We start from the raw sequence: 16037 nt of genomic DNA, 5'->3' as shown, positions 1-16037 counted from the left end.
GAGAAGAGAAATACTGAAACAAAAACAAATATCATGGGACAACTTTACCAAGTCAATTAACAGTACATCAACTGAAAAAGAATTATGGAACAATATCAAAAGGATAAAAAATGGTACTTCACAAAGCGAAACAATAAATGGGATCCTTGTAAATAATTCTCTTATCACCGATGTAAGAGAAATTAGTGAAGAATTTGGCAAACATTTCTCCAACATATCTAATGAACACGCAGATATGACCAGACAAGTAGATTTCGACTTTGAAGACGAGGATGAAGCACAATATAATCTACCATTCGCTTATGATGAATTTCAAACATCCCTCTCGGCTATCAAAAATTCAACACCCGGTCCTTACCGGATCCATGTTGAAATGCTCCAGAACTTACACCCATCAGCTAAGAATTACATATTCGACTTATACCAGAACATATGGCAAACTCATCAGATTCCAGCAAGCTGGAAGTCTTCCATAGTCGTTCCAATATACAAGGATAATAAGAACAAACTGGACCCCGGAAGCTACAGACCAGTCTCATTAACTAACCACCTTAGTAAGATCCTTGAACGTATGGTTGCCAACCGTCTCCAATGGATAATAGAGTCGCAAAATTTATTAAGCTCCAAACAATTTGTTTTCCGTAAAAACAGATCGACATTAGACTGTATAAGCATCTTCGACACAGACATAAAAACGGCTTTCTGCTGTAATCAGAATCTAAATGCAGTCTTCTTTGACATCGAGAAGGCATTTGATACCATCAAGCGCAGCAAAATCATGTCTGTGTTGCATCGATGGGGAATCAGAGGAAAATTGTCCAAGTACATTCAAAACTTTTTATCAAGAAGGACACTGCGTGTAAAAATTCAAAATCAATACTCTGCACAATATCATATAAAAGACGGAATACCCCAAGGATCAGTACTATCCACAATACTATTTAACATAGCTATAAATGACGTCACTGAAATAATTCCATATCCAATCCGCACAATACTGTACGCTGATGATCTTCTGATATATATTGCAACATCCGATCAAAATTATGCCCAAAAATACCTCCAAAAATCAATAAATAAAATATATAAATGGAGTAAAGCTAATGATCTTACACTATCCTCTTCCAAAACGAAAACGATCTCCTTCCACAAAAAACAAAACATATCTTAAATTTAAAACTAGGAAAATTCCCAATTCAAAACTGTTCACAACACAGATTTTTGGGATTATTATTCCAGGAGAAGCTCAATTGGAAGGGACACATCTCACAGCTTAAAGCCAACTGCTTGAAAGAAAGAAAACATTCTAAAAACTCTTGCCAACAGACAGATCGGCTCTGACAGGCAAACCCTGAGAAAAATTTATCAAACAACAATTCTCAGCAAAATGGATTATGGATGCTTCATTTATAGCTCTACAAAATCGCAGAAATTTACTAAACCACTAGACGTAATTCAAAACTGTGCACTTAGAATAATATCGGGTTCGTTTCGTACCACCCCGTTGTCAGCCTCATGTGCGAAACAGGAGAACCATCTCCAACTGAAAGAAGAAAATTCATCACCCTCAAATATTATGCGAAAATGATCCAAAACCAAACTATACCGTTGTCTCAAAACCTTTCATCATCATTACTCCACCCATTCCTCAGCAGACAAAAAAAAAATCCCAACTCCTCTATCACACATCATTGAAAACATCCTCAATGAATTAAACATTCCTAATGAATTATTTCTTCAAATATGCATGAAAAACCCGTCACCTTCAAAACCTCCTTGGGAAACTAAAAGATTTAAATTAAATTTAAAACTAAGTGCGACGAATAAAAATGAAACCCCAATTGCTCAATATAATCAGCAGTATTGCGAAATCACACAAACTGAATACCGTGACTCAGCCAAAATTTACACAGATGGATCTAAAAATGAAGTGTCAAGTGCGTGTGCCTTAATAACAAGTGATAGTGAACTAAAATTCAAACTTAACCCAATATGTAGCGGATTCACCGCTGAGGCAATTGCTATATATGAGTCTCTAAGGTTTATTCAAAACCAAGCTAATATCTAAAACAAATATGTTATCATTACCGATTCAATGAGTGTCCTAAAAGCAATTAATAATAATAAAACACCAATGGCCATCATCCAAGAAATTCAAAATATTATCCATTCCATCTTAAAATTCAATATAAATTTAGACTTTTTTTGGGTTCCCAGTCATATCGGAAGCGAGGGCAATGAAAAGGCTGATATTGCAGCCTCTTTAGCCCACGAGGATGGACGTGATGTGGACATTATAACCGTTAAGACCTCATACTGCACATTAAGAACAGATTTCAACAAAGGAAAAATGAAAGTTGGTTAAATATTGATGTAAACAGCAACAAACTAAGAAAAATCAAAAGCACCACCAACCACTGGGAAACATCGAACCAGCCCAATAGAAAGTTTGAAGTCGCCCTTGCTCGATTAAGAAATGGCCATACCAAACTAACGCACTCATATTTAATGAAGAAGACCCTTAGACCAAATTGCCAATACTGTAACATACCATTAACAATTGAACACATTCTAATACACTGTAGAAAATTCCAAAACGAAAGAGAGACATTAAAACTAACCCCCTCAATTCAACAAATTCTAGGCAATGACCTCCGCATAATACAAAGACTTTTCAACTTCCTAAAACGAACTAAGCTGCTCCAACAATTATAAAAATTCTTAATCTACATACATTAAATTGACACTTATTGTATTGCTTAGAAGTAGTTAAGCTATGACAGTTCTACGATCAAAGCCCATGTTAAATCCCATAAGAGAAATCGGAGTTGATTTAAAAAAGTGGTATAGGAAAAATACATGTAAAATATGAGTGAGACAAGTGTGTGGAGTGTAGATTACCTTGTGGTTCAGTTGTGAGGTAGACTAGAGCCCTTTCAAATTATGACTTTTGGTATGGTTAACAGAATTGGAAGATTATTTAATAACTTTACCCAGTCGTTATCAAAAATTAAAAGCAGAAGAAATTGAAAAAATTAGGGAAGCACCTGAACTATATTTAATTGTGAAAGGTGTAAATAAGTTTGGCTCATATGATATTGAGTTTGTTTAACAACAACATCATCCGCATCAAGCATACTTTTTATAATAAGAAAAAAATGATAATGGAACGTAAATATTTTTTAAATCCAGTAAGATCAATAGGTGTTGGTATTGATCCATCTACAATGGGAGAGAAGATTATATTTTCATCAAGAAAGTATTCGATTTTTATGGATGTAAGACAGTGGTATTTATTTTTGGAATTGCAATCATATATAATGGTGTTTCTACAATCATCTACAGAAATCAATATTGGTGAAGATATTAGTTTTGATGTAAATGGAATAACCATAACACTTTGTTTAATAAATAATCAAAAAGTAATGATAATTAATAAAAAAATAGTTTATTCTCATTCAACAATTGTTAAAATATTTAAAATAAGTAGTATGTTATCTCACATTTTTGATCAATTAATTCAAGTAGACATAAAAAAAATTATTTAAAAAATTAATGTATATACATATCGAATGTTAAATAGATATCCTAAATCATACTTTGAAATTGAGTATTGTTATGTAGTCAATTGTTGAAGATCAATTTTATTAAAAAGTTAAAACAAAAATCAATTTATTTAAATCTCGCGCTAACATGTCAAAGCGAATGATCTTCAACAAATTGATTACATAACACATTTAAATACAAAATATTATATTTTGTTTACTTACTATAATAACTTTTGGCGCGAGTAATTTACCTCCAAGCTGAGAAATTATATTATCACTCTCTTAAAATCTTCTGTATACATCACATCCTAATATACATTTGACTCGAACGCTGAATAATTTTGTCATCTATTATAACTGATCATCATTTATTATAACTGATACATCAAGTCACATTTTGTTGTAAAAATACCAATTGTAAAATCTGAAAATAAATTGTAAACGACAAAAGAAGAGACACATTATTTCAATAAAAGTTTCTTACCTGCATTTGAAGTGTTTAATTTCATCGTTGTCTATCATCCTTGTCATCCAGCTACAGCCGTAAAGGATTCTCATCAAATTATTTAATAAGTTTCCACAAATAAGCGACATCGTAGCAGATCTGGAAGCTCCACATGGAATAAGGATAACGAGCTAAATTATACATCTCGTGTACGGGTGAGTATTAGTTTTATGAAATATATTATAAATACCTGTTGCGATTCGAAATAGGATTGTTTCGGTACGGATTGCTGCGCTATATATTTGGGACGGATAGTTCATTGCTGTCACCAAATTTATCACTTGATAATATTTATCACCTTTAATCATTTGATAACATTCATCACGTTTAAATTCATCTCTTTGAATTGCATTCTGTTTACACGTGTTTACAAGTTCATTGCTGTCACCAAATTTATCACTTGATAATATTTATCACCTTTAATCTTTTGATAACATTCATCACGTTTAGATTCATCACTTTGAATTACATTCTGTTTACACGTGTTTACAAATTCAAAATCTAAATGTCACATCTGTTGTATGAATAGTACCTATTCATGATAAAGTGCATATATGTCAATGGCAGCATAGAGACGAAACATCACATTGTGACTTCTATATATATTCCACAAAAAATCTTAGATCATTTGATGCATCAAACGACTTCCGCCAATGAACAAATAATTAATATCGAAGCAATTATTAGTTTAACTGACACCAGACGAAAAGTAATATTGTTATAATATTACAATTGTTGTGTGGTTTACACTTATCCAATACTAAAGCTACGGACCTCAAAAGCACGTGGTGAAGACGTAGCACAATTTTTCCACAACTTTCACCTTTAAATTATAAGTTTTCGCCAGGGCCATTACTCTGTCTAATATAAAACGATTTTAACATACGAACCACATAACAAATGGTAGCATCGCTCCGTAAAACAAATATTTTCGTCATTGTGATTTAAATACATCAATTTAAATCACAAATCTTAAAATCACAATTTGAATATTTGCAAAAAGCTTAGCATTTGCAAATTTTCGAACAATAAATGCTTCGAGTTATAAGTAAATAATAAACCACATTTTCTTAAAAAACCCTTTTATTTCTCTCTCTCTTTATTTTCCAAAAACAAACATACATAACAAACACATAATTCTTTATTATCACACCTTTTTTTGCGATTTGTTTCTGCTGTTGTTGTTTCTGTTTTAGGAAAACCATTTTCACTCATTATCTGGTATTGCATCCGATTCGTGGAAATCTGAAAAGGAAATTACAAGCTGAGACTACAATAGATCTTACAATTTAAGGAAATAGTCACCATATTCAAATTCGGAATGTCAACCAATCAATCAAATGGCGCAGTCCCACGGACTACACCAGCAGCTCAACACCAATCAACCTTCAGCACACCACCATCACAGCCCATACCATCTTGTACACCACCAACTGTTGTGACACAGGTACCAAGTGCTCCAATTAACGCAAACTTAATATATAATATCCACTCGGACGGTAGACTATCTCCGATTAGGCCGTGGCATTCGAATCCAACAGCTCCACCTATGCCCCAATTCCTTCCAATCCCCCCATTCCTACACGCAGTCAATTATATCCTAGTCTAAATCATCCCAATTTACCAAACACAAATAATAATAATATCCCCACTCCCAATTCCACGAGTGAAACCAATACGCCAAATCGCCGAGTGAGCCAGCGTGAAAACATGGTGCAACTGATGGCAATTCAAAACCAATTATTAATAAACACACATCGTGAAATACAAAATCTCTCAGGACCTAATTTTCATCCAGATATGTCTCAGTTATGTCAATCTATCCCAAAAACAGATGGTGATAATCCTATGCAGTTTTTAGAATTTATAATTAAAACTGAGAAAATTGTAAATCTCAATATTTTGCCTATCAACAAACTTATAAGGGGCTTAGTGTCAAGAACTGATGGTGAACTACAGTTGTGGTTATCCAGGCTAGCGACATCATCAAATGATTGGATTCAAATCAAAGCTAACCTGTTAAATAATTTCCTATCTCCCACACAAACTTCGCGTGTCATCTTGACCAAAATTTTCAGATATCAAACCGTAAACGAAAGCTTAAAACAATATATTGTCGATCTAGAGAATACCGCCAAAGCACTAAACTTTAATGACGAAACACGCATCGTCACACATATCCTAGACAGCGCAAATTCTAAATATTTACCCTTGTTATCAACCATTTTTCCTCCTCCAGCTACGTTCCGTCAATTGTACGATATCGCAAAACGTGCCGATGAAAGCACCTCTCGTTTACTCGCAGCTACTCAACGCGAGACTCCTAACAAGTCATAGCAACAACTAACGACTGATAAACTCGAGGCACCTCCACCTAAAGGCCATAAATTGTTTGCCTCCTTGTCAAATAGCCACGAGTTTAAATATTCTAATAAAATACCTTTCATTAAAATTGATGTGTTAGGGCAAAAATATCAATGTATGATTGACACCGGATCATCGTACAATATCATCCGTTCGGATCTGGTTCCAAAGCTGAAACATAAAAAACACCAAATCAGCAAAACCTTCAAAAAATTGACAATAGCAAACAACACCAACATTACCATTAACAAAGTTATCAATTTAATCATCAAAATTGAAAATTACACATGGAAAGTTCCGTTCCTCATCGTCAAAAACTTACCATGTTCAATCATCTTAGGCAATCATTTTCTACATAAAGTTAAAGCTAATTTAAATTTTCAAACTTGTAACTTTACGATTCCTAGTCGAAGTTTAAATATTCCCATCATTTTCAACTTTAACGATCAGCTCCACCTAGTCCTTGAAAATACAGCCAAACTCCGTCAATCTGAGCTCGAAAAGCTTGAAGAATTAAAACAATCCTACAAAGACGTTCTATGCAATAAAATCGGTCATGCTACAAACCATACGATGAAAATCCTTCTAAAAGATAGAACTCCTACGTATAAACATCCATACACAATGGCTCCTCCAAAAGCAGCCATTCTTCAAAATATCATAGACGATCTTCTTCAACAAAATGTCATCGAAAAGTGCACCAGCAGTTGGGCATCCCCAACATTTCTTGTCAAAAAACGCGATGGCAATTACAGGATCGTCCATGACTATCGAGAGGTTAACAAAAAGATATTATTCGACCCATATCCAAGCTCTCAAGTACAGGATTGCTTTAATTCGTTACATGGTGCAAAAATTTTTTCGAGTCTCGACTTAGTATCCAGCTATCATCAAATTGCCTTGGACAAAAACTCTAGAAACATCACAGCTTTTGTCACCCCACAAGGCCAATATCGATACTTAAAGGCTCCACAAGGACTAGCGAACTCATCCCAAGCTCTAAACAGAATTATGATGGACATTTTCGGAGATCTTAAATACAAATTTTGCATACCATACGCAGATGATCTTCTCATATACTCAAAATCCATCGAAGAACACTTCGATCATCTCCAAGAAGTTTTCGATAGGTTAAAATTACACGGTCTGACTGCGAAACCTGAAAAATGTCGTTTCTTCATGACCCGCTTAAAATACTTGGGTTTAATCATCGACGAGTTCGGCCAATCAATCGACATGTCCAAAGTTCAGGCCATAAACGATCTTCCTCCTCCAAGAAACCTTAAACAACTTCGTAGTTTCTTGGGCATGACAGGATACTTCATGAAATTCATCGAAAACTATGCCGATATCTGCCTACCACTAAATAAACTTCGACAAAAACATACAAAGTTTGAAATAAAAGAAGAACATCTGCGAGCTTTTAATAATCTAAAAGACAAACTTACCTCTGCACCAATTTTAAAATTTCCCGACTTCTCCAAACCGTTCATTGTTAGATGTGATGCTAGTGATCATTGTATAGCTGGAGTTTTACTCCAACGTGTGGATGATGTTCTCCATCCAATCGCATACACATCCAGGAAATTATCACCAGCAGAAGCCAAAACCCACATCTATGAAAAAGAAGCGCTAAGTTTGATCTCAACTATAAACAAATTTCAAGATTATTTACAACATGCCAAATTCATTGTACAAACAGATAACAATGCCCTATCATACCTCTTTAAGAACTGTAGAAATATAGGAAAATTAGCTCGTTGGCAATTGACTCTATCAAACTTCCAATTTGACGTAGAACACATTAATGGCTCTATTAACAACATCGCCGATGCCCTGTCTAGGCTATACTCTGACGAAGACACGGAACAAACTTGCATAAACCCAACTAGCTTTCTATATGAGGACGCTACACCAGAGGACAAACTCTTATTCTTAAACGAAATGACTAACATTTTTCCAAACATCCGCACAGCTCAACTCTCTGACGAGAAGTGCAAAGACATCACGCTCCGACTGAATAACGGAGATGATGATGTACAAAACTTTTCTCTTCATCGCGGACTTCTGTGTCGCAAAACTGGGAAATTGAAAAAAAGACGTATTTACGTCCCAGAATGTATCCGTGGAAACATCTTACATTATTTCCACGATAGTCTTTTGTCCTCCCACCAGGGTGTAGTAAAAACATATAGCAACATCTCCAAACGTTTCTCTTGGGAGAATATGTACAAAGACGTTGTTTCATACGTCAAGTCCTGCGACACTTGTCAACGGTACAAAATCTCCACGAAACCCAAACCTACTATGCAAGCACAAAATCCATCCTACGTTTATCAGGCTCTGCATATTGACATTCTTGGTCCACTACCTATGACCAAGGATAAGTCCAGATTTCTGTTAGTAGCCGTTGATAGCTTCAGCCGATTTTTGCAGACCTTTCCTTTAAAAACCTGCACGTCGGCTGCAATTTGCGCAAAACTGGAAACATCCTTTTTAACCTTTTCAGCACCCTTTCAGATGTTTTCAGATAATGCAAGCTATTTTAGATCTAAAGTTTACAAGGATTTTTGCTATAAATGGGGTATTCGTGCCAGATTTTTATCGCCATATTCTCCCTCTGGAAACAAATCCGAAGCTATGAACAAGGTCCTCATATCGAATGTTAGCACTCTTCTACAATCAGCATCATCCGGTCATTCCACCTGGGACAAATTTGTGAGTTTCGCGACTTTCGCTTATAATAATTCATTTTCTCCTGTTACCAACACCACACCAGCTTCTATATTTTTCGGTAGAACCTTGACTTTTCCTCTTGACCATATATGGGAAATTCATGATGTTCTACCACTAACAAAAAAGCCATCCGAAGAAGTTGTAAAACGTTTTTTGGATACATCATTAAAAACAAGGAGAAAATACTTTGATCGCGGAAAAAAATCTCACGGTTTCAGAGTTAATGACCTGGTGATGCTGAGAAAGAAACAGGTATCTGTACATGGCATTTCAAGCAAAAAGTTCTCAGTAAAATACCTAGGTCCGTATTTAATTGTAAATTTTAAAGCCAAAAATACAGCTGTTTTAAAAAACACTTCAAATGGACGATGCTTGAAATGCCATGTCATGTTCATAAAGAAATACCACAAACGTACCCAGTGACCATATAAAATATTGGTATTCCCTTTTCCACCAGGAGCCCTTCACCTTCACTCCTTTTTCCAGGTCACCCGAGCGGTCGAACACACTTAAAAATTGAATCGACCAAAACTTCAGTAGCGTCACGCACTGGCTAGCCACTTATTGTTAGTTCACCATCGGCTATAAAATACAAGAGGGGGGTACGTGTTATGTAGTCAATTGTTGAAGATCAATTTTATTAAAAAGTTAAAACAAAAATCAATTTATTTAAATCTCGCGCTAACATGTCAAAGCGAATGATCTTCAACAAATTGATTACATAACACATTTAAATACAAAATATTATATTTTGTTTACTTACTATAATAACTTTTGGCGCGAGTAATTTACCTCCAAGCTGAGAAATTATATTATCACTCTCTTAAAATCTTCTGTATACATCACATCCTAATATACATTTGACTCGAACGCTGAATAATTTTGTCATCTATTATAACTGATCATCATTTATTATAACTGATACATCAAGTCACATTTTGTTGTAAAAATACCAATTGTAAAATCTGAAAATAAATTGTAAACGACAAAAGAAGAGACACATTATTTCAATAAAAGTTTCTTACCTGCATTTGAAGTGTTTAATTTCATCGTTGTCTATCATCCTTGTCATCCAGCTACAGCCGTAAAGGATTCTCATCAAATTATTTAATAAGTTTCCACAAATAAGCGACATCGTAGCAGATCTGGAAGCTCCACATGGAATAAGGATAACGAGCTAAATTATACATCTCGTGTACGGGTGAGTATTAGTTTTATGAAATATATTATAAATACCTGTTGCGATTCGAAATAGGATTGTTTCGGTACGGATTGCTGCGCTATATATTTGGGACGGATAGTTCATTGCTGTCACCAAATTTATCACTTGATAATATTTATCACCTTTAATCATTTGATAACATTCATCACGTTTAAATTCATCTCTTTGAATTGCATTCTGTTTACACGTGTTTACAAGTTCATTGCTGTCACCAAATTTATCACTTGATAATATTTATCACCTTTAATCTTTTGATAACATTCATCACGTTTAGATTCATCACTTTGAATTACATTCTGTTTACACGTGTTTACAAATTCAAAATCTAAATGTCACATCTGTTGTATGAATAGTACCTATTCATGATAAAGTGCATATATGTCAATGGCAGCATAGAGACGAAACATCACATTGTGACTTCTATATATATTCCACAAAAAATCTTAGATCATTTGATGCATCAAACGACTTCCGCCAATGAACAAATAATTAATATCGAAGCAATTATTAGTTTAACTGACACCAGACGAAAAGTAATATTGTTATAATATTACAATTGTTGTGTGGTTTACACTTATCCAATACTAAAGCTACGGACCTCAAAAGCACGTGGTGAAGACGTAGCACAATTTTTCCACAACTTTCACCTTTAAATTATAAGTTTTCGCCAGGGCCATTACTCTGTCTAATATAAAACGATTTTAACATACGAACCACATAACAGTATACACTTGAAATGATTGGTCAAACTTGGGGAAAATTAGCTTTTATAATTTTAAAAGAGATATCTTATCTTTATCCTAATAAATTCATATTATAAATTTTTTTATGTAATTGTATTCTCATATAATAAAGAAAAAAAATATTATTTAAATTTTTATTATGTAATTGTATTCTCATATAATAAAGAAAAAAAAATATTATTTCAATTTTTTTATGTAATCGTATTACCTATTTTTTATATAATAAAGAAAAAAAATTTAAAAAAAGTTTGTTTTATTTAAGAAAATAATTTTCCTACAAATAAACTCGCATCAGCGTTTTTTTAAATGATAAACATTTGCAATATGAAATAAGGTTACACACGCGCTAGTAAATTTTGCAAAGTTTGCAATTCAAAAGAAGTTCAAATACGTCAGTATAGATCAATATTTCATAGTATTTAAATGATTAAAATGTAAATTTTATAGCTAGTATAGTATAATTATGGCGAATTTTACGTTTATAAATTACTATTATAAAATTACTTTACCGTTATTTTACATTTTTTTAAAGAATAGTAACGTCAGTGTAGTGAATGCGTTGTTAGATAATGTATACCCAGTTCAACACAACATTCAAAATTCGGAAATACAGGCAATAACAAATCATGGATCAATTCAAAAAATTTATAATAATTTTTACAATTCAAAAAATGAAACAGATCTAATAAGTATATCAGACGCATTTGAGAAAAATTCGAGAGATTTTTTTGGTAGTAATTTTACTAGAAACGATAATCAAATCGATACGTTAAAAAAAATAATGGAAGTGATAAAACCTAATGAACGGTTGGATGACATCGAATATGAGCATCTAAAGGAGGATCGTAAAAGACGTAGTATTAACGATCGGTTTAATATTCAGCATCATGTGCAAAATGTAATAAGTATTAACACGAAAATTTTACATATTATAAATATGGAAATTATCGATTTCTTTGTAATCAAATACATAGAAAATATAAAATATTTTTATATCAATTTTGATGATGGTTCAATATTTCTACACCATGAAAAGTTTTATGGAACTACGGAAAATATTTTTGTTGGAAAATTAAAAACTAAAACTTTGAAAATGGTTCAGTATCTGAAAGTTTTAATGAACAATGAATTGAAGTATTTGGAAAAATACAAGGTAGTTAAAAATAAAAAATAAATTTTTTGTACTGGAAAAATTAGTTTTTAATAAATGTAATTTAAAAATACAATAAATAATGTAAAAGTGTAAACCATTAATTATTAGGTATAATCTTTCAATATAATTTTTTAATTTTTATCAAATTAAATGTATTTTTACCTTCAGTAATTTTTTTAATGTTTTTCCTTAATATTTAGAAATTTATAAAATTACGGATACATTCGCGTGCGGTCATTATAAATTACAGTCAGATGAAGAAATCGATGAATTATTAGATGAAGTTGTTAACTTGTTGGGTCAACATCCAAGCATTAACAATATAATGCAGGGACTGTTAACTACGAAATGAATATAACTTATTTATTTGATAATGAAACGCAATTATTAAATTGTTTGACTGAAAAAACATTTTTAAAAATATATAAAAATATCAGTTTTTATACTTTAAAAAACTATGGTTATAAAATAATTACACATGCTTGGAATAGTTTACCAAATAATATACAACAAGTGTTTAAACATTGTGAACCCTGTTATGAACATAGGGAATACGCAATGGGATGGGCTTAAAAAGTAAATGTTATTTAAAATTAGTTTTTAATTAGTTCATTCTAATCAATCTAATTAGTTCATTGAAACAAAAACTTTTAAAACATAGTGAAGAGTGTGACAAAATGATTTGCAGTCAAAGTTATTCTGTTAAAATAATGTAATTTTAAAAAAACCCATTTTTAAACATAAGGATTTACCTTTTTGTCCTGAACATAGATCAGCACTAATTGTTACATTTATCAATCTGATTTTGATCAAAAATGGTTGGATTTTTTTAAATTATACAACGAAAACAAATTAACTGGAGTAGCCATAATGTACACAACAGATTTTTACAATAAAAAAAAACATGATCGAAATTTAGTTTTCGATCATGTAATTTAAAAAAAAAATAAATTCTAGGTTTCTTAAAATAAACCTATATAAATAAAGCTTATCAAAATTTTTTTAAGATATCTACAAGTACTATTTGAAAGACGATAAACATTTTATGATAAAAAACGTAGGATGTAAAAAAATTTTTTATCTAATAATATTGCACAAAAACTGAAAAACCCGCTTTTCTGTCCCATCAGAAAACAATCTTTGAATTTGTTTGTATGATATGGAAAATTCAAAATTGGTTTTAGCCCTTAAAATATTTTTAAATGATAACATAGTATCTACATCACAAAAGCATATTTCAATAGCTAACCTATTTTTTAATATGATGGGAACTATTTTAAATTCAACCTCTAATAATTCATTACTATAATGAATATAAAAAAAATTCTCACCGAATCGAATAAATTTCATAATTTCTTTACATCCTTCATTATTTTTGTATTCTAATAACAAATTAAGCTGCTCCGCTGTATCGATAACATCATGTGTCTGAATTCCATGGAAGAGAAGAAGATGTTTAATATAATCTTGAGAGTTCGTAAACATTTTCCAATTACACAATGGGAGTATGCATCGTGTGATAGCCATGCTCACACAGTCATCACTCTCATGATCTCGAAATTTAGATATTGGTAATTTCTTCCCACACATATCGTTAGGACACACAACCTCCATAGCCATCATCCTCTCCAATACTTGATTTTTTGTAAATTCTTTATGTTTGCGACATATAGGACATCTATCTATTGCAGCGCTGTTTGATGCGATTGGAAAAAAATAACATCCATCACACACCGAATGGAAGTTGTCGCATTGGTATATATGAACAATGAAGACCTCTCGACACACTTGGCAACGGAATACATTTAAAATCTATATGAATGTTTTTTTTTTTACTATTAATTTTAAGTATAAGCAAAAAAAAAAAAAATAATGTGTTGATCAATTAGTATTGTGTATATTTTGTTAGTCATCCGTTTTTTGTAATGCTTCCATCAAATTTTGCATACTACAAAGTCCTATTTATACAAGCTAATTTTATCTCCAAATTTTTTTTGTGGATGTATGTGGTTATTATTGTTTAAATTTAAAAACCTGTAAACAGGAAGTTGATAAAAGGGAAAAAGGAAACTAATTTATTTTAAATAATAATATAATTTTTATTTATAATCTTTTTACATCATTTGTAAGTGGATTATATTCGACAATACGATCATGTAAAATTAGGCAATATGCACTAGTATTAGGTTGAATATTAGATTTACATTTGAATTCAATTTTAAGATCCACTGGTCCAATCTTTATTTCATCCATTTGGTGTGAACAATTTATGAGAGCAATGGGAGCTATTTCTTTGAATTGTGCGGGTGTTAAGAGTGGTTGGCTGTTGGTTTTATAATATGATTCTTGAAATTTGGAATACATATCGTATAGTAAGGCATATCGATTATTTTGAAAATCTGTATTAAGATCACTGTATGGATACACATCTGAGTTTAAAAACACTTTTATATCAGTCAAATTACTATGATCAAAACGGCTTGCATCCTTCTCCTTCAAATTTCGTCGATTTGTTTGTAGAGCGAAGATAACATATCTGGCCTTTTCCAAACGTGTTGATGATTTTACTGCCCAGACTTGGTGTGTTGTAGTTGGAAGAACTGGATATTCATACATATCCCAGCTTCGAAAGCTCATCTTAATTGATTTACCACTATTGATAAATTTATATAATAATATTTTCTGCCCATCCTGAAGTTGAACGAGTGGAACGTGCCATTGTAGTTTTGTAATTTCAAATTTCATATCATCAGTTGGCGATATAATTGCATTTAAATCATTCCGAGCACGATTCAAAATTAATTCATGCTTAACATTTGGAATGATTTTCGTATAATCTTCTGCGAAGCCTCAAATTCTCTTTAATGGCATACAAATATTAATATTACCATCGGAGAAATCAATATTATTTTCAATACACCAACCAGCATTTAAAAGCAATTTACTTTCATTATCATTAAGTGAGATATAATTTTTTAATGTTAAGGTTTGTCCAACGTTTCGAACACGATCAATTTCAATACCATTTATTTCATAGCGTATTTCTTCAAATAAATAAGCAGGATAATTGTTTACCAATTTGGCGGTAGCTGATACTGTATAATCGCTAACTTTTTTCACAGTCCCCTCTATGTAGAGGAAACTTTCACAGGTCAAAATATTTAAATTTTGATTTTGAATACAAATTCGTATTTCATCACTGTTGTTAAACGTCGATAAAAATGGTGAATAGCTGTGGTACTCAATTTTTGTAATACTCTCATCAAAGTGAACGCCATCAGATATATTCAACATTTCAGCACTATTCATTGTTTTTTAAAACAAATCCCAAACTTTTCAAAAAGTCCCTGTTCTCTGTTGTTAGTTTTCCAATGTTTTTTTTCGTTGATGATGATGACGGCTTGATACTGTATTGTTGTCGTCTATTGTTGTTGTACGTTATCATGGCATAGATGTAAACGTACGATAATATTCTCACCACGAAAGTCAATTAAGTTACCGTTTTGATCAGTAATTTTAATTGTTAGAGATGTTAGCTTTTTAACGTTCACGGGCAAATAGATCATATTTTGTGGAACTTCCACTATTTTATAGCCTGGTTCCACCATCGGATAGAATTCGTGTAATGTATGCACCAATTTGTCATTAATATAAGCCCCCGTTGTAATATTGCTCTCGATACGGATAACGTCTACTTTGTTAATATTTACGGGTAAATCTGATGAATGCAAATGATTTGCTTCTAATTCACGCTTACTGAAACCCA

The 16037-nt window shown here is 32.2% G+C and overlaps 1 protein-coding gene across 1 annotated transcript; it reads right to left on the bottom strand.

The window, feature by feature from the left end:
* Positions 1–14374: 14374 nt before the first annotated feature.
* On the bottom strand, positions 14375–15580 carry LOC123301399. Its single transcript, XM_044884137.1, has 2 exons — positions 15217–15580; positions 14375–15111 (listed from the first exon to the last, which is right to left on the bottom strand). The coding sequence occupies exons 1-2, from the start codon at positions 15578–15580 to the stop codon at positions 14375–14377; spliced, it is 1101 nt and encodes a 366-aa protein (XP_044740072.1).
* Between the last annotated feature and the right edge of the window lie 457 nt (positions 15581–16037).

Source organism: Chrysoperla carnea, chromosome 5 (genome assembly GCF_905475395.1).
Source record: "Chrysoperla carnea chromosome 5, inChrCarn1.1, whole genome shotgun sequence".
NCBI classification, from domain to species: Eukaryota; Metazoa; Arthropoda; class Insecta; order Neuroptera; family Chrysopidae; genus Chrysoperla; species Chrysoperla carnea.
Note: the sequence above shows the minus strand (reverse complement) of the source record. Positions and strands in the feature narration are given on the sequence as shown.